Source organism: Eptatretus burgeri, chromosome 1 (genome assembly GCF_056783735.1).
Source record: "Eptatretus burgeri isolate ZD-2024b chromosome 1, Ebu_testis_v1, whole genome shotgun sequence".
Taxonomy (NCBI): Eukaryota; Metazoa; Chordata; class Myxini; order Myxiniformes; family Myxinidae; genus Eptatretus; species Eptatretus burgeri.
Genome location: NC_140961.1, coordinates 126,991,085 through 127,009,604, shown reverse-complemented (window position 1 = coordinate 127,009,604; position 18,520 = coordinate 126,991,085). Strand labels below are relative to the sequence as shown.

Here is an 18,520-nt window from a genome sequence, read left to right as displayed (position 1 = left end):
GGCTTTTTTGGGGTTGATTCAGAGAGTTTTCCCCCTTTTCTCCATTCATTTGCATGGATGCCTGAGAAACCCCACTTATCCTCAACTCATCTGATAAGGGAAGAGTATTGGTTATGGGGGATTTTAACTTGCCAGGGAAAGATTGTGTCCAGGAACAGAGAAAGAGCAGAGCAGATGAGGATTTCCCAGTTTTAGTCCAAAATTACTTTTTATCCCAGTTTGCAGATAAGCCCACTCGGGGTAGTGCAGTGTTAGACCTCCTTTCAAGTAACGATCCCAATATGGTGGAGGGGGTGGATGTCAGGGAGCATTTAAGAGCGAGTGACCATCCCACTGTGTGTGAAAAGACTCTATTAAGGGTTAGAGTTCAGGATGGTAGGGTAAGGATATTAGCTTTCAGGAAGGCAAGCAATTGAGGGTATGAGGAGAGAGTTGGGTGATATAGATTGAGAGAAGCTAACTGCAGGACAATCAGCATCAGAAAAATGGGAAACCTTCAAGGAGCAAATGTGTAGAGTGCAGAGTAAGTACTTTCCAATGAGGTGTAAAACTAGAAGAAGAAAGAGGTCAGGGTGGTTAAGCAGTGAGACAAGGAATGCTATTCATGAGAAGCAGAAGGTATTTATTTGGTATAATTTTACAGGTCTGGAGTTAGATTTATATCACTCTCACAGTAAACAGAGGCAAATTCAGAAAACAACTCAGCAAGCCAAAAGAGGGTATGAGAAGGACATGGCTAAGAATATTGAAAATAATACCAAGTCATTCTTTAAGTATATCAGAGGAAGAGAACAGGTTCGGACCAGTGTGGGCCCATTGAAGAATAGTACCGGGAGAGTTGGTTAGTGATTAAAGTGAGATGGCAGGCTTATTAAACAGGTATTTTGCTTCAACTTTTACACAAGAACAGTCAGGAGAATTGCCAAGAGCTGAGAGTATCTATCAAGGAGGTGAGAAAGGGCTTTTACAGAAGATCCAGGTTGGAGTGGAGGAACTAAAAGAACAGCTTGGTAATCTCAGAGTAGATAAGGCTCCAGAGCCAGATAATATGCACGTGAGAGGATTGACGGAAGTGACTGAGTAGGTATGTGAGATATTTACGGATATTTTCAATTTCTCACTGGAGTCAGGACAGGTACTGAAGGATTGGGGAGTACCGAATGTTACACCATTATTTAAGAAAGGATCCAGAGAAACAATGGGAAACTATAGACCTGTTCATTTGACTTCAGTTGTGGTGAGGTGTTGTTGACATTAATTATGGACCATATAAGGAACCATTTAAATAACTACAAACTAAATACTGGTAGTCAGCATGGGTTTATCAAATGTAGTTCCTGTCTAACAAATCTTTTACAGTTCTATGAAGCAGTGTCTGATTGGGTGAATGAGGAAAATGCAGTGGGCATAGTATATCTAAACGTTAAGAAGGCATTTGTGAAGGTACCACATCAGAGGTTATTAGCCAAAGTGAGGGCTTTTGGAGTGGCTGGTCAGGTAGTTATGGGATTGCAAACTGGCTTCGTGATAGGAATCAAAGAGTGGCTGTGAGCGGGAGGATTAAGTCGTGGGGTACCTCAGGGATCAGCACTCGGACCATTACTCTTCATTATTTCCATCAATGATTTGGACAGTGGGGAGAAGCGTAGGCTTTCCAAATTTGCAGATGGCACAAAGCTTCGAGGTAAAGTGGATAGCAGAAGGGGTAGTGATCAGATTCAGGAAAGTATTGATACTTGCATAGACTGGACAAAAGAATAGTAGATGCAATTTAACCTGAGCAAGTTTAAGGTGTTAGGGATGGGAAAGAACAATGAAAATAGAGATAAGATGATGCAAGGGGTAATTTTGTTGCGTGTCAAACAGGAGAAGGATCTGTTTTTGGTAATTGATATGGGAGGTAATCAGGCATCACAATGCCAGGCAGCTTGAGGGAGAGCAAATTGGGTTTTGGGTTATATTTGGAGGGAGTAATTTATATATCAAAAGAGGTGGTGTTAACATTGTACAGGAATTTGGTGAGGCCACATCTGGAATTTTGTGTATAGTTTTGGTCACCACAACTCAGGAGGGCCATATATGCCAGAGAGATGGTTCAGCACAGGGTTACGAGATTGATTCCGGGCCCAGCTAGACTTAGCTATGAGGAGCGGCTGAAGTAGACAGGGCTTTATGCATTCGAAAGGAGGTGGTTACAAGAAGATATGATTGAGGTGTTTAAGATAATGAAAGGTGGAGACAAAATATTTGCAAATGAATTATTCAACCAAGTAGACAGTGATATGAGCAGGAGCCATAGCCTGATAGGAAAGAAAAGGAGAGTTGAGATGGGAGGAAGGTAGGGGTCTTTTACTCAAAGAGTACTGAATGCATGGAATGGTCTCCCTGGAAAGGTAGTGTCTGCAGAAACAGTAGATAAGTTTAAATTAGAATTAGATCGGTACCTGGAAGATATAGAAATGGAGAGGTATAGGGATGTTAGCAGGACTTTTAGGTAGTTTGAGTATTTATGCGTAATTGTGTGCACGTGTACAGAGTGCCATTGGTGGGGGTCTCATCAAGGGGTGTTGTGTGGTTGATGTGTGTTTCCTTAAATCCTTAAATCTCAACCTTAAATAAATAACAATTGAGGCATACTTGTATCCCCTATCATTATTAAGTTCAATGAAGTCAGCAGATCATATGTAATTAACCACTTTGGATTCCACCTTTCTCCTTTTAAACTTTGCAATAATTGGTTTATGTAATTAATCTGCAAATTATTTTTGGTTTATTTTTTGTCCCTCAGTCTTGCTGATGCCATTAGAGCTTAATAATCTTTGTCAGATATCCTGAAAGGAAATTGCACAGCCACAATTTTAATTAAGCATTTCTAATCTTTTTCACATTAAAGCTCCAGAGTTTTTCTCTCAACATTGGATATCATAACAATTGCAAATTATCCAACATTTCTCTATCAGCTTCATGTTTTTTATCAAATATCATGCAATTATGATAATCAATATCGTGTTTCATGCAAACTTCATCATCCTTGTTTTTAAGTTTCCACGATTTACATCCTCATCGTATCTTTTTTTCCACATCTGTTCCCAGCCCACAGAAAGACTACCACAGTAGTTGTAGTTCCCCATGTATCCCAGTTGTTATAAATTTACTTTCTGATAACAAGTAAAAAAGACATTGTTTTCGTAATTTTGCTGTCTGGACTTGAAGGGCTCCCCATATTTATGTCCAACTGAAATGAGCACCAGTCTACCAGTCAGCCATCTTTAACCCAATCACAAAATAAAGTGAGGTTCACGTGCTTTGCCTACTTTGAACAAAATCGGACCATGCATGTCTGAGAAATAGTTGGGGACATGTTGAAGTAACAAAATGGCCACCAGTCGGCCATCTTGGATCTGATCGTGAGAAAAATGACATGTAAGCCATCATTCGTAATCTGGGTGCCAAGTTTGAACAACATCGGTAAATGCATGTCTGAGAAATGGTTAAGGATGTGTTCACCATTCGGCTTTTTTTTTCAAACTAACATGGTCGCCAGTCTACCAGTCGGCCATCTTTGATCAGATCACAAAATAAAGTAAGGTGCAAGTATATCCCGTCATGTACAGTGGCTGTGCCACGTTTGAACAAAATCGGACCATGCATGTTGGAGAAATAGTTGGGGAAATGTTTAAGTAACAAAATGGCCACCAGTCGGCCATTTCGTATCTGATCTCAGAAAAAAAATGACCTGCATATGTGAGTTTTCATTCATTGTATGTGTGCCAAGTTTGAACAACATCTGTAAATTCATATCTGAGAAATGGTTGAGGACATGTTTACTATTGGGTTTTTTTTTTGCAACGAAAATGGCCACCAGTCGACCATCTAAGATCTGAAAGAAAGCCCAAAAATTCGTGATATTCACCGAGGTTTTTTGATGTTGAATTTTCCACAGATGTTTTGCACGTGTAGATAGTCTTCATCACCAATATGAGTTTTATTCAGCTCATTGTAGAAACTTTCTTTGGAAGGGAGTTGTTTCCTCAAATCTGTCAAAGTTGTCCATATAGTCATAAGGCGAAACACCCTTTTTTGATAAGAGTTTTGTTTTCTCTTCATTGAAGAAATATGTTTGGAGCTATGGAAATGATGAGGCTTCATTCTAATGTTGATAAAGTGCTTGCAATAAATTTGTATAAATGAAGATATCTAATATGAGTTATATAAGTTGTTGAGATTAACTTTGTAAATTATCTGTACTTCTGGTCTGTTTGTTGTAAAGATTTGTTGTGAAGACTTCAGATTTGTCATAAAGTAGTCTGTAAAGGGTAAAGTAAAGACTCCAGATTTGTCGTAAATAAGGTTGTTCCTGTTTCTTTCATCATTTTTGTTGTTATTTGTAGTTTTTAAAACATAAAGTTTGTTTGTATCAGTTAATCCATATATGTTAACAGATTGATGATCCATTTTCTCAAACTTTAGAATGTCTATTCGTTTCATCGGGAATTCTACACCATCTTCCTTCAAGGTATTTTCACATTTTTTTTACGATAACTTATTACTTCTTCTTTCCAATGTGGTAAATGTCGATGAGCATGAACAGACCAGAGTTAACATTTATTAACTTTATTTTGGATGTTAACAACTGCCTTTTAAAGTTTTATCTGTATCAGAAAATCAATACTGTTGGACCCTGACATTTGCGCTTCTGCTTTTTGTGGATCTGCCTACTCACGGTTAATAAATTGACCTCCTTCTCCATCTTCAGTCCTGTGCTTTGCGCATTTACAGTTATTTTCACATTTTCACAGCACGGACAGATTCGTGTTTTTTTCTGACTTTCTTCTACATTCATGGTTCTTTGATTCCTGTATTCGCGTTTTTTCGTGTTTTTTTCCACAGTTTTTCGTGGACGTATTCACACTTTTTCATGAGATTTTTGGTTTTTCCTGATGAATCACAAACTGCCGGGAACCTCTCCCTCTTTTTTTTCCAATGAAATAATGCCCCAACATTTGCAGATTTAACATTTGTGACATTTTTCAGGAACATATACCCCTCTAATATTGGGGTCCCTCAGTACAGGAAGAGGCATTCAGAGGGTCTGATATCAATTTGAAAAAAATCACCTTCAAAAGTCAGACGCTGTCAACTCAGCATAATGTTCTGGTTCAAGTCCATTTCAGTACTCCACGGCTTTAAACAAATAATGAATATGTGAGAAGCTCATCGGCAATATTCTTCACTCTTATTTGGAATCATTGCTTTTCACGCAACAATTCTCAGCCTTGTAGAAACTAAAGCACTGGGTGGATGAACATTGAACAGCTTGTCAATGCAAGAGGTTGAAACACAAGACTTTCTGCTCTTTCTGGCATTAAGGTTGGTAGGATTCCTCTTTTCTAGTATCTCCTTGTTTCGTCGAAAGTTCTCGCACCATCCTCTCCTCCACCTCACTGCATGCACATCTCAACCAAACCACTTTCTTTTTATCCTTAAACACAGACTTTCACTCATCATCATTCCTCCTCAATTCTTTTCTGTTGCCCGGAAACCATTATCTCGTGCTTTTTTTTTCAATCTTGACCTTTTAAAGTTCCAGTTCATTTACACCAAGCCGTTTTATTCTTTACTTTTTCTGTGAATGTGTTATCCATTTTTCCACAATGTGCAGTGATTCCCAGGATCCTTGTTTTTTTTATATTTTGGCACAAACTCCAGTTTCGGCAATTGAAAGCATTAAGAAGCATAACGAGGAAAGTTTATTGTGAATGAAATCCCTCTGTGATTTGTTACATCGATAAGGAATAATGAAAACTTTTCAGATTTCCTTCACTCAGTAAAGCTGTTCAATAATTAACAGTAGAGTGTGATAAAACTGCATTTATAAAGTATCAGTTTCATGCAAATAATCTGCAGGAGAGTTCCTATATGATAGTGATGAAATAAAATAAAAAACTTAAATCAAGAACAGCACACAGAATAAATATAAATAATGATGAAACCGTGTCATCAGTGCAAGAGCTTCTTGGATTTGAAGATAAAGTAACACTTTGGTAAAAACATGCAGCCCAGGAAGCCATAAGATGTGGAAACTACAAAGAATATTTCAGTAACAACATTGATTTTTCCAAGCGTGCTGCTGTAGGCAGGTACAAAGCACAAACATAAAAGGAAAAAGACCAGCATGCTGAAAGTGATAAATTTAGGTTCATTGAAGGATGAAGGCTGTTTTCTTGCTTTTAATGCCAAAGCCAAGCAAATCAAAGACAGGAGTCCAAGCTGAACAAAACCACAGATGGCCCAGGCTTGTGAAGCTCCAGAACATTCCAGAATAATGATTGCTACGACAGATGATTTGTTTCTGGAAGGACTTAGAAAGCCAAAAATGATCCAAAATAAGAAGTAAAAAAGTTGTGATATCAAAAGGAACAATATTAAAATATTTTTTGGAATGTTCTTGATACATCCCCGTGACTTGATGTCTGCTTGTACTCTTACTGCGAGAGTGAAAACATTGTTTATGTGTTAAAAAGATATCTTTATACAAATTTTAAAGATGTAGTTGAAATGATACATTTTTCACTTAAATTGTTAATCTCAACGCAATGGCTTTGTTGATCTCCAACATTTAATTTAACTCAAAACATTGGCAAATCACTCCTTTTCCACAAATTGCAAATACAGTGATTTAATTGTCATTTATCTTTTAATTTATTTCTATGACTCACAGCAACATACAAAATATCATAGGAACAAGATGGAAATTAATTGACAGAGCTGGATTATAAGCTTTGATTGTTCACCAAAATAACATAATCACAAGTGGTGTCTGTTGATGCATTTGTCTGTCTCCTGTTTATGGTCGACTTCCTGCACTGTGTTTGAAAAGCTGCAATAATCGTAACCTATACTAAAAGTCTTCAAACAAAGTTTGCAAGGCAATTATTTATTTCAAGAAAAATCTCCATTTAGCATTGTAACCTAAATATAACAAAAAATAAGGAAAATAGTAATCAGAGATTGCAGACCCTTACCAGGACTTGCTTTATGTGGTGTTTGGATAGTTTTGTGGTGTATTTTGTGTGGTGTTAATGTGCTGGTTTGTTCTGCAATTAATAATAATGACTCATCTGGAACTGCCACTTTTTATCTGCTGGCAAAGATGACCGGGTACCAAGATGTCTCGCTTTGATGCAACCCTGCTTGGAACGGACACTTGACCCTGACCCATGACATTAATTATTATTCAATTTAATTTAGAATGGGATTAAAATAAATTCAATTCAATACAAATGGAAGACCAAATACTGGAGGTACAGTACTGCATTGGAGTCATCAGAAGGAACCCAAACAAGCAAAAAGCAAAGATGAAGTCATCAGAAGGAACCTGGATAGGATTTTGGTTTCAGTTGCTACTTCTCTACCCTCAAAGCCATCGAAGCAGAGTCTCGTGAGCCTTGTTAAAAAAAAAAAAAAAAAAACCCAGATTCAAAAAATTAAATAATTCTGCCTGCCAGACCATGCATCTGATCAGGTTGAAATGTAAAACACATATTTCCCATCTCTACAACATCATAATTCTGAAGTTTCACATTGATTGATGAAGCGGTTCAAGAGAAAGAATCTTTATTTATATGATTTTCGTTCAATCCAATATGACTGCCAAACCATGTGACCTACGATGGCATAGGTGGGGACATTTTGTTCCACATGGATAGCCAATCTTGGTTGTGAAGTTTCACCTTGATCTGTTCAGCCGCTTCAGAGAAGAATATTTTTGAAGGTTTTATTTTTTTTAAAGGCTGCCAAACCACTTGACGGATGACATGATCAATTTTTTTCCTTTCCACCAATTTATCTCACGATGACCCTCAAAAATGTTCATACTGATTGGATGTGGTATTCTACGTTTGACATTATGACGTCATAACGAAGGCACTAATGGCATCACACAAAAATCATTTTTATTCTCCATGAAGAGTACTTGCAATGTGCCATGGTTTAATATTTTCAATGATGCAGTTTCAGACATACAGAAGTCCAATTTTTTTTCCTTTTTTCCAACATGGCTGCCACACCACATGATCTTTGATGTCACAATGATCATTTAAACATTCTACATGAGAAATTGCTCCTATGGTGAAAGTTTTGTCTCAAACCGATAAGCAGTTGCAAAGAAAACCCATATTCAAGTTCTGTGCAGAAAAAAAAACAAACAAACAAACACACAGACAAACGAACACAAATGCAATTCCCTCTCCTCTGGTGAGTGTAATAATAAACTTCAAGAAGGTCCAAAATAAACAAATTTAATACTCGTTGGGTTCGATGATGCAATTCATTTGAATTAGAGCATCTGCTCGGAGTTAAGAAGTTTGCCGTTTCAAACTCTGGCAAAGTCATTAGTGATATCAAAGACTTTTACAATGGTGTGTGTTGCTTCCGTGCTTGATACTTAATGTTTAAAAAGGAGAGAGCATGGACAAACAGTCACAGGATGGTAACCACTGGGCTGGCTTGATGGACCGCATGGTCTGTTTCTTTGTTGAAGTTCCTTGGAAGGGATGTCATGGAATACATAAGGTGAATCATGCATTCATCTTTCCCCCCAAGTTTCCAGTTCTTCCTTCCTGAGAGATTGTTCCTGTATACATGTTGTCCATTTGCTGCATCTTCTCTTACCCCTCATTCTTACCCACATCCCTTGTTTTTCCATCTCCATCTGTTTTGTCACTCAACCTTACTGTTGGCGTTTCCCTCTTCTTTTGCGCTCTTCATTTTGCTTTGTTGCATCCTGATCCATTCTGTGTTCTCGCTCTTCCATGAGCCTTAAGTTTGTGTCCAAAAAGTTATCGTGGATAATATGTAGACCATATTTTGATCAGATATTTCTGGGGAAAATGTATGGCTTTTTCATGAGTGATTTCCGTGTTAATTAGTTCTATCCTCATGTGCTCATCCAAAAATAATGAAAGCTGCAAAAGGTCATGGTAAACCTTTTCATTAGAATGAGACAAAATGTTGTTGATTCACAACTTACCTTTTGACACAATACTGATTTTTCTGATCACACAGATGATAGTCATTGCAACAGCATTGCAAGGCAATGCATGGTGCAGTTTGCATCGAATTCCATCTGGTCTGCCAAATAATACGATACTGCTGATAAAACAACATCCAATTACAACAAGCAATTGTACATCACAACCATAGCTTCCAGTTTGTATACAGGGTAAGTCTCGATAAAGCTTCATCAAGAACCCGAGACATGTTGTTGTGACAAGACCCATCAGGACAAATGAGAGCAGAGTTATTGCGATGGGATCCGAGAAAGCCAAAAAATCTTCAGACATTCGCCAACAGTTCTGTTGCCTTCCTTTGGACCAAAATTCTTCTTCACATCGGAGACACTCGTAAGAATCTTGTACAAAAAAAAAGAAATTCAAAGATTTTAAAATTTTCTCAATTGTTTAATTTAATTTGTAAAACATAGTTAATGTGTTGCAAAACATTCCAAAGTGACCCATAATTTCCTCAATGAACAATTGTGTTTTTCTATGTACAAACTTACAAACTTTTTGATTTATTTTTAGAATAAATAATTACTATCTTGGTATTTTGCACATTGGTATGGCTAATAGGGAGATCCAGGAGTTTGAATGACTGAACTTCATCAAGAGGATTGTTAAGAAAGTAGACAGGAGGGTTTGCCAGATGGTCCTTTCAGCGAGAGATGGTTCATGGATGACATTGATCAGCATATTGAATCACAGCATATATCGATTCCAAGTGTTTGTCAATGTTGTGATTTATGTTTTCAATGTTTAAAGAGATGGAAGAGGCTGCAGACTGCTTGTCTGAAGGTTGAAAGATGTCAAGGAAGAGGGTGGAGTCCACAGAGTTTTGGTTTCATCTTTGCATCTTTCCTTCACTTGTGTTTTTTTCTGTCACATATTTTCCTGTTGTACTCTTCAGGATCCTAATCCGAGACGTAAATCTTCCTGTGATCTTTCTGATCATTTTAAAAGATTTTTTGTTTTACCCACTTTGTTGTTACTTTATAACTCAATGCATGCCTCGTTGAAATATTTATTTGTCTATCCTGGCTTGTCATTGGAAGTCGACATTAAGCTCTTTAACGTCCTCTCGACATTTAGCCTTTTTAAGGTTAGCCGTTTAAATGTCGACATTTAGTTTTTTAAAAGTCAATGGATAAGGGAAAATTAAATGGAAGAATAACGAGAGAGATTTAGAGGACATTAACTGAAAATTTTCAGATATCGGAAATTAGATGACCTTTGGTTTCAAAACCTAAACTTCAAGGTCATGGTGGATTTTAATTGAGTTTTTTCTCTTAATTGAGCGACCTACCAAGACTAATGGGCTCCACCTGCCTGAAGCAACTGGTTTTAAGGTGTCAGTGAGTTCCCTTTCACTTGTACACCAATTAGTGTAAACATCTTCACTACGAGAAGAAGGGTGCCAGGTCAGATCAAGTGTGAGAGGATGTGCCAGAGCAGTGCATCACTGCATCCACTTTCCACTGGTACTCCAGGGGCCTCCATCGAGCCATCCCCCAGGCAGATGTCTGACCCATCCCCAACGTGTTGAAATGCCGATCAACCTGCTGCAACCATGAGGCACCTGGTCAACCAATTGGCCTCATCCACTTACGAGGCTCCCTCGCTGAGAGAATCTGGTGAGCAGGATCAGCGACAGGAAAACGAGCCACGTGTCTATGCAGCCGCAGCTGATGCTTATGGACATGCAGGTAACAAATCTCATTTGATTCTCTCTCAGCAACAGCTCATTGGAAACAAAGTCTGACGAGCGAGAGCCAAGGATTCTCCGAAGAGAGAACTGGCACCAAAGGAATTAAGTCTCTGTCTCGATCCCTGGTCAAGTCCAAGTCTTACATCCGTAGATCATGACACCCTATGATCCAGTGAATCAATGACTCCCAAGGCCCGACCCAGACGTTTATTGACCTCTGGCTCACAGTCAGCAGAGACATGAATATCACTGCCAAGGAAAGATTATCTCTCCAGGACTTCAATATCCTCACTACAAACAGGTACAGACAAGAAAGCAGCATCCAAGATATCATTGAAAGCCTGGATCTTAGTTTTGACCCAGGAAACCCATAATCCCAGCAGCTCCGACTCCTCATTCAGAACCTCGAAGGCCCCCAAAAGGACATCCAGCGTCTCTGCAAAGATGACGACATCAGCAAAATCAAGGTCAGAGAGCTTGACATTACCAAATGATGCACCGCAGCTTCATCTCTCTGACATCCTCCCCAGAATCCAAGCCATATAAGCACTGAAAAGTGTGGGGGCTAGTACACACCCATGACAAACTCCAATAACAACTGAAAATAAGTCAGAGATGGTATCTCCACATCTCACAGCACTCTCATTACCAGAGTATATTTCAAAATCAGATTGAACAGTTTTGGTGGCACACCAGGAAGACCAAGAATCATCCAGAGGGCTCCCGATTCACTGATTTGAATGCTTTTGCAGAGATCGACATCGTTTGCAAGCAGCTCCTGCCGAAATTCTCATCTGCATTCAGTGGGGAACCATAGAGCAAGGATACAGTCAATTGTTGACGTCTTTGGTGTAAAGCCTGACTGCTCTAAGCGCTGTTGCTCAAGTAGACGGTGGCGAACCCTATCAAGAATTATCCAAGCAAAGACCTTGCCCGGCACGGAGAGCAGCATCACCCCTCGGTAGTTGTTGCAGTCCTGACGATCACCCTTCCTTTTCCAGAGAGGGGGAAAAAAGGCCACTATTCCAGACAGTTGGGATGATGCCTGTGTTCGAGGCAGAGCACAGAACTACAGCAATAACATGAGTATAGCATTTTCACCAGCCTTGAGAAGTTCAGCATGGATGCCCCAGATCCCTGGAGCTTCAGCCCATTTCAAAAGGTTCACCACAGCCTGCGTTTCCACAAATGAATTTGGATCACAGTTGATAGGAGGGTCAGCAACAGGGATAGTAACACCCCTGGCATCCATCTCAACAGCTAGTGGATCAGCCTGGTACAGCCACTCAAAGTAACTGGCCCAGCAGGCCTTCACTTATCTTTCAAGAGGCACCACCCACCACTTTAACTGCAGTACACTGAGGGATGGGCTTGGAGGAACGTCATGCGTGAATCAACTGGAAGCAGGATGAGAATCACTTGACCACAAGCAATGCTCTTCCCACTCACAGATTCCTTGCACATTGGCCTCCTTATCCACCCTGACCGCACGTACAGTTTTACACCTCAGTTCCTTGAACAGCTCAGCTCTGCCATTCAGCCTGGCCCTGTGACTCTGGTCAATGGTATCCAGGGTACCTTTCAGAGACAAAATTCTTCTTTACTCTTCAGTGAGTTCCAAGACATCCACCTGCAATATCAAATACTGTGGTCTTGAAGGCACTCCACAACTCTTCAGGGTTCCCAAAAGCAATTAGACCACCCAAATTCGCACTCAGCCTGTTTGCAAACTCCTCAGCTACATCTCATCCTTGAGCTTGCCAACATCCAGCCAAGGCTGAGATGGTATCATTTTCTCGGATTTAAGCTGCAACTTCAGAGATGCTCCAACATGCCTGTGATCAGTATTGAAGAACTGAGCACTCTGGTAGACCCTGCAGTTTTGGATCATCCTCCAGCGACCATCATCGAGCACATGGTTAATCTCTTTTGACACACCACCAGTGTTGGAAGAACAAGTCCAGTGATGAGCCTGTGGGTGCTGAAACCATGAACCAGCCACCCTAAGTCCATGACTTCTTGCAAAGTCAAGGAACTTAGTGCTATACTGGTTCACAGTTCGAGACCCATAGGGACCAACATACACTAATGAGCCAAAACATTATGACCACTGACAGGTGAAGTGAATAACATTGATTATCTTGTTACAATGGCACCAGTCAAGGGGTGGGATATATTAGGCAGCAAGTGAGCAGTCAGTTCTTGAAGTTGATGTGTTGGATGCAGGAAAAATGGGCAGGAGTAAAGACCTGAGCAACTTTGACCAGAGTCAAATTGTTATGGCCAGACGACTGGGTCAGAGCATCTCTGAAACGGCAAGGCTTGTGGGGTGCTCCAAGTCAGCAGTGCTGAGTTCCTACTGAGAGTGGTCCAAGGAGGGACAAACCACAAACTGGTGGCAGGTTGTTGAGCACCCAAGGCTCATCGATGTGCGAGGGCAACGAAGGCTATCCCATCTGGACCCAAATGACAGAAGGTGTAATGTGGCACGTCACAGAAAATTTTTATGGTGGTCATGGGAGGAATGTGTCACAATCCACAGTGCATCACACCCTGCTGTGTATGGGGCTGCTAGCCACCCATGATATCATGGGTGCCCATGATATCCTATCATGGGTAAGATACTGTATATAAATTTCAAGTCAATCGGATGAAAATTAAGGATTTTCGAAATGCCGCCTTAGTTGTTGACCTTCAGGCTCTGTTGACATTTTGGTCGATGTTGACCTCAAAAATAATTGGCTCGTTGAATTCAGTGACCTGAAATATAAATCCTCTTCAAATTTCAAGTCAATCGGATGAAAATTGAGGATTTTATAAAATCTCACCGAAGTTGTTGACCTTTGGTTGATGTTGACCTTTTGACCTCAAAAGCAATAGGCTTCTTCCCTATGACAAACTCTACCATGCGGTGAAGTTTTGTGAAGATTGGTTTAAAATTGTAACAGCTCGGTGACAAACAGACAATATGAAAATCGACTGACAAATATACTTGAAAAGTCTTCGATTTTGAAAGTAACAAACAGACAAACAGACAGACAGACAGACAAACAGCGCCAAACGCAGTGCCCTCCCTTTCGGTGATGGTAATAATTTATCTGTATTTCAAAATCTCTCGGTCTTGGCGTGCGTCCTTCCTTCCTTCAGGCAATCCATCCATCTCTCCATATGTCCGTCCATCCAAACATGTGACTATATGTCTAATATTTACGTGCTATTGGTATGAACGTTTCTACCCTTTAGACTGCTGAGAACCCTGAGACATTTGAAGAACCTCGAAGACGCTGAGGATGTTTAAGACGCAAAAGACCCTGAAGAACCTTAAGTACCTAGAAGATCAAAATACCCCGAAGACCATGAAGACCCAAAGTCACAAAAACCCCAAAAGACCCTGAAGACCAAAAATACCATGAAGACTGAAAAGTCCAAAGACCAAAAAGACCCAAAGATCCAAAAGACTCTGAAGAACCAAAAGATCCTGAAGGCCTAAAAATCACTGAAAACCCAAAAGACCCTGATGACCAAGAAGACCCAAAAGACCCCAAACACCTGGAAGACCCAAAAGTCCTAAAAGATGCAAAAGACCCCAAAACACCTGAAGACCTAAAAAGACCCTGGACCCAAAGGACACCCAGGACCCAAAAGACCCCTAAGATCCTTCAGACCCCTTATACCTTAACCCCATTTAGACCCCTCATACCTTTTCGACAGATTAGACAGTTAGACCCTTGACCATATAGACCACTTGGACCTTCTTATATCACAAACGAAATTTCTCGAAAATGTAATATCACCAATATTACAAAAAAAATTGTAGAAAATAAATATTTGAATGATGATTGGTGTAAACTTCAAATCATGCCAACACAGCAATATTTGACAAAAATCTCTGCGACGATATGTGGAGAGGTGAGCGTGAGCCAATCCATGCTCGTAATCATGAACTGTACTCTGAACAAGGAAATAAAAAGACTCTGGATGCGTATGATGATAAGAGATACATTTTTATGTCCACCACTAAAGGTGAAGGAGGTTATGTTTTCACCCCTCTTTGTCTGTTTGTTTGGCTGTTTGTCTGTCTTTGTGCAGGATATCTCAAAACGTTATGGATGAATCCAGATGAAATTTGGTGGGCAGGTTGGGTGTGTGATCCAGACAAAGTAATTAGATTTTAGTGAAGATTCAAATCCTGATCCGGATAGGAGAGTTATTTAATTTTCTTAATGATTTTTCACCATGGAGAGATCGGGCCACAAACGATATATCGAATGATATTTCAAAAATGTATTGGGCCCGATATGTTCTCGTGGATCAGGCACTGTGTGGCGGAGCTATGCACTCCATCAAGTGCCCTTCTCGTAGAAAATGGAATTGACACCCTTCCTTATGTATACGAGTGTGAAGATATTTCAGAGTTCAGACATGCATGACGGTGATGAAAGATAATTTTATAAAAGCTGAAATTTTTTCTTTTAATTGGGTTCAGGGGATTTTAACGGACTAAAAACACCATTTTTACTGGTATATAAATGATTGAATGAAGCAACTAAATGGTATTCATAGAATACTTACACTGCACAGTCTTGAGAAGGACTTGGGGCAAGCCAACTCTTCTGTTTTTTTTAAGGTGTTTTTTCTTTGATCCAACATGGTGCCAGACCAGTGACCAATGATGTCACTTTTATCAAACTTGACTTCCCATGTGTAGTTGATCAATTAGTTAAAGTTTTGCATTGATCAGTTAGCAGTTTCAACAATTGCAGAGATTTTATTTTCACACTGACCAGATCAAGCATTGCACTTGCCAAATTATGACCTCATAATGAAGGAACTGATGACATCATCATAAACCTATCTTATTCCCCATGGTGAGTGCATTATAATGAGCCATGTTTCAATTTTTTCCAGGGAATGGTTTCGGAGATAAAGGGGGACAAAGTTTTTCGAGTTTTCCAAGATGGCTCCTGTACCACGTGACCTTTGCCATCGTATTTAAGGCTAAAAATTTTTACAGGATGAGGTGCACCTATTTGGAAAATTTTGTGTTCATCAGACAAAAGGTTGCTGAGAAAATGAATATTAAAAATGCAGACACGTGCATACTCTGGTGTACCACTTTTGCAAAAGTAGTTGCTGGAATGAAGCACCATATGCCTATGGATTTCTCTCGTGAACGTAGGTGATCGACCAAAGTTTGAAAATTTTCCCGCCTTTTTTGACCGCGGGCCGCCATTTTGAAATTTCAGGAAAATTACATATTTTTGGAAATAATATTGATTTTTGAAAATTTAAAAATATATATTTCTGTGTTTAGATGGCCGAATGCACTTCAGTAGGCACCATTACGATAGTAAGTGCCCGTAAATATTATTCACAAACTTGTCCCGACATTTTGAGAAGGGGTTGCCATTTTGGAAATTCAGTGAAAATCGTATATTTTGTGAATATCGAATGAAATATATGTATTTTTATTCTTTGTGTACTTGTAGATAAACCTTGACTGACCAATGGTCAGGGCTCCTGTGGCTATGTGGGACAAGTTCGCGAGTTACAGGAAATTTTGCGAAAGTGCTAATTATTTGCGTGTCGTAAATGATCTCGCTGCAAGAGGAATTAAGCTAGTGTCTGACTTTATTCATGTGTGCAATGATGAGAAACAACGTCAAGCATTGCTACAGTGCGTGGAAGAGCACAGGAAGCTTTATCCAGACTATACAAAACAAACACTATGTTCACTATAAGATATCTGTGTGGTTGCTTGTTTGCTCGATTGTTATGTTGTCATATGTGAAAACCATGTCACTTAAAACATATTTGGTTGTTCTCATAATTAATTGATCATGCTCTCAATTGTCATTAATAATGTCTTTATGAAAACGCCACAACTGATATTCTGTAAATGCCTAACAATGTGCCGTGCAATAATTGTCAAAATATGGGATTTTCAGTGAAATTCCAAAATGGCATCCCCTTCTCAAAATGTTGGGACAAGTTGTGAATAATATTTAGACATACTTATTATCATACTGGTGCCGACTGAAGTGCATTCTACCATCTAAACACAGAGAAATATATTTTTAAAAATATTAAAAAATCTATATTATTTCCAAAAATATGGATCTCTCCTGAAATTTCAAAATGGCGGCCCGCGGTCAAAAAAGGCTGGAAATTTTTCAAACTTTGGTCGATCACCTATCTTCACTAGTGGAATCGATCGGCACATAGTGCTTCATTCCAGCAACTACTTTTGCAAAAGTGGTACACTCTAGTGCATACGCACGCACGTATGGCACACGTATGTACCGCACACGGATGCGACTGATCGCTTTACCCCACTTTTTGCTTCACGAGCGCCGGGTGGTAACCAGACCAAGGAGTGTAGAAAATCACAGCCTTGGTGTGTAAATGTAAAACATAATGAATGTGAAAAAAAAAAAATACCTTGTTGAAGAAATAACCAAAACAGAAGTATATGAAACAAATAAGTGAATAAGATTAAATACAAATTAATTAAATAATGCAGTAAATAGAAATATCCTTGAATGGACAGAAAACTTGGATGGTTGCTAAATAGTCAATGGAAAAATAATTATTTACTACAATCTCAAAATGATACGTGGTTCAGGAGGAACTCAAACCAGAACAATGAGAGAAGTTTATCATTTCATCTCTGCTCAACAAAAATTTTAAGACAAGAAACAAATTTGAACATACTATTTATTAACATCTCAATGGTGATGAAAGTCAGAAGAGAAAAATAACACTTTGATTGTCAAAAAAACTCCTAAATGTTGAAAGGGCCCTTTCTTTTAGTTAAATGACCATTGGTCTTTTCATTAATTAATTAATTAATTAATTAATATAAAGATGGCAAGATATATCAAGATAAGATGGGGAGAAATCTGGGGTTATATTTTGTGAGGATGGTCAAATAGTCTTTTCCTTTTTCCCTATTCATTGACATGTAAAATTGGAAGGGGGTTTTGATCATGATTATATCATTATTATCATTAACCTCTGCCATCTTCGAAGATGGATGGAGGTTACTGTTTTCACCCCTTTCTGTTTGTTTGTTTGTTTGTTTGTTTGTTTGTTTGTGAACAGTATTACGGAAAAACTCCTCGACGGATTTCGACGAAACTTGGTGGGGGGGTTAGTATGATCATGCCATTAAATTTTGGACTTGGTCCCCCCCTCCAAAAAAAATTGTTGGAAATTTTTTTTTTTTTTCGCATTTCTACATGTTTTAAGTGATTTCCAACCCCCCCCTCAAAAAAAGTTATTACCCCCCCCCCAAATAGAGAAAAAATTGGTTTTTTGCATTTCTAAATGTTTTGAGTGATGTCCAACCACCCCCACCCCCCCCCCACAAAAAAAAAATTGTAAGAGAATTTTTTTTTTTGCATTTCTACATGTTTTAAGTGATTTCCAACCCCCCCAAAAAATATTACCCCCGCCCCGCAAAAAGGAATTTTTTTTTACATTACATGTTTTCAGTGATTTCCAACCCCACCAAAAAAATTATTCGAAAAAAAAAATTTTTGCAACTTTTTTTTCAACAAAATTGACGATTTCTTTTTTTTGCATTTCTACATGTTTTAAGTGATTTCCAACCCCCCCCCCCCACACCCCAAAAAAATGTTGGAGAAAAGAACTATAACTGTCAGCACTTTTGACATCATATTTAATGAATAAGATATAAGATTCACTTGAGTGACCCAGCAGTATTGGCGGCGGAGGTTTTGCACTCTCCCGA

At 39.1% G+C, this 18,520-nt stretch overlaps 1 protein-coding gene across 2 annotated transcripts in view; it reads right to left on the bottom strand.

Annotated features, from left to right (window-relative positions):
- Positions 1-5,759: 5,759 nt before the first annotated feature.
- The window catches only part of LOC147035377 (extracellular calcium-sensing receptor-like), a 29,853-nt gene continuing 17,092 nt past the window's right edge, over positions 5,760-18,520 (bottom strand). The window contains exon 4 of one of the 2 annotated variants that reach the window (XM_085897216.1): positions 5,760-6,488. In XM_085897216.1, coding sequence (XP_085753342.1) covers positions 6,001-6,488 — 488 coding nt within the window. In that variant the 3' untranslated portion in view covers positions 5,760-6,000. Of the gene's footprint in view, positions 6,489-8,039; positions 9,413-18,520 lie in introns of those variants that run through there. The other variant, XM_085897227.1, reaches the window with a different exon arrangement.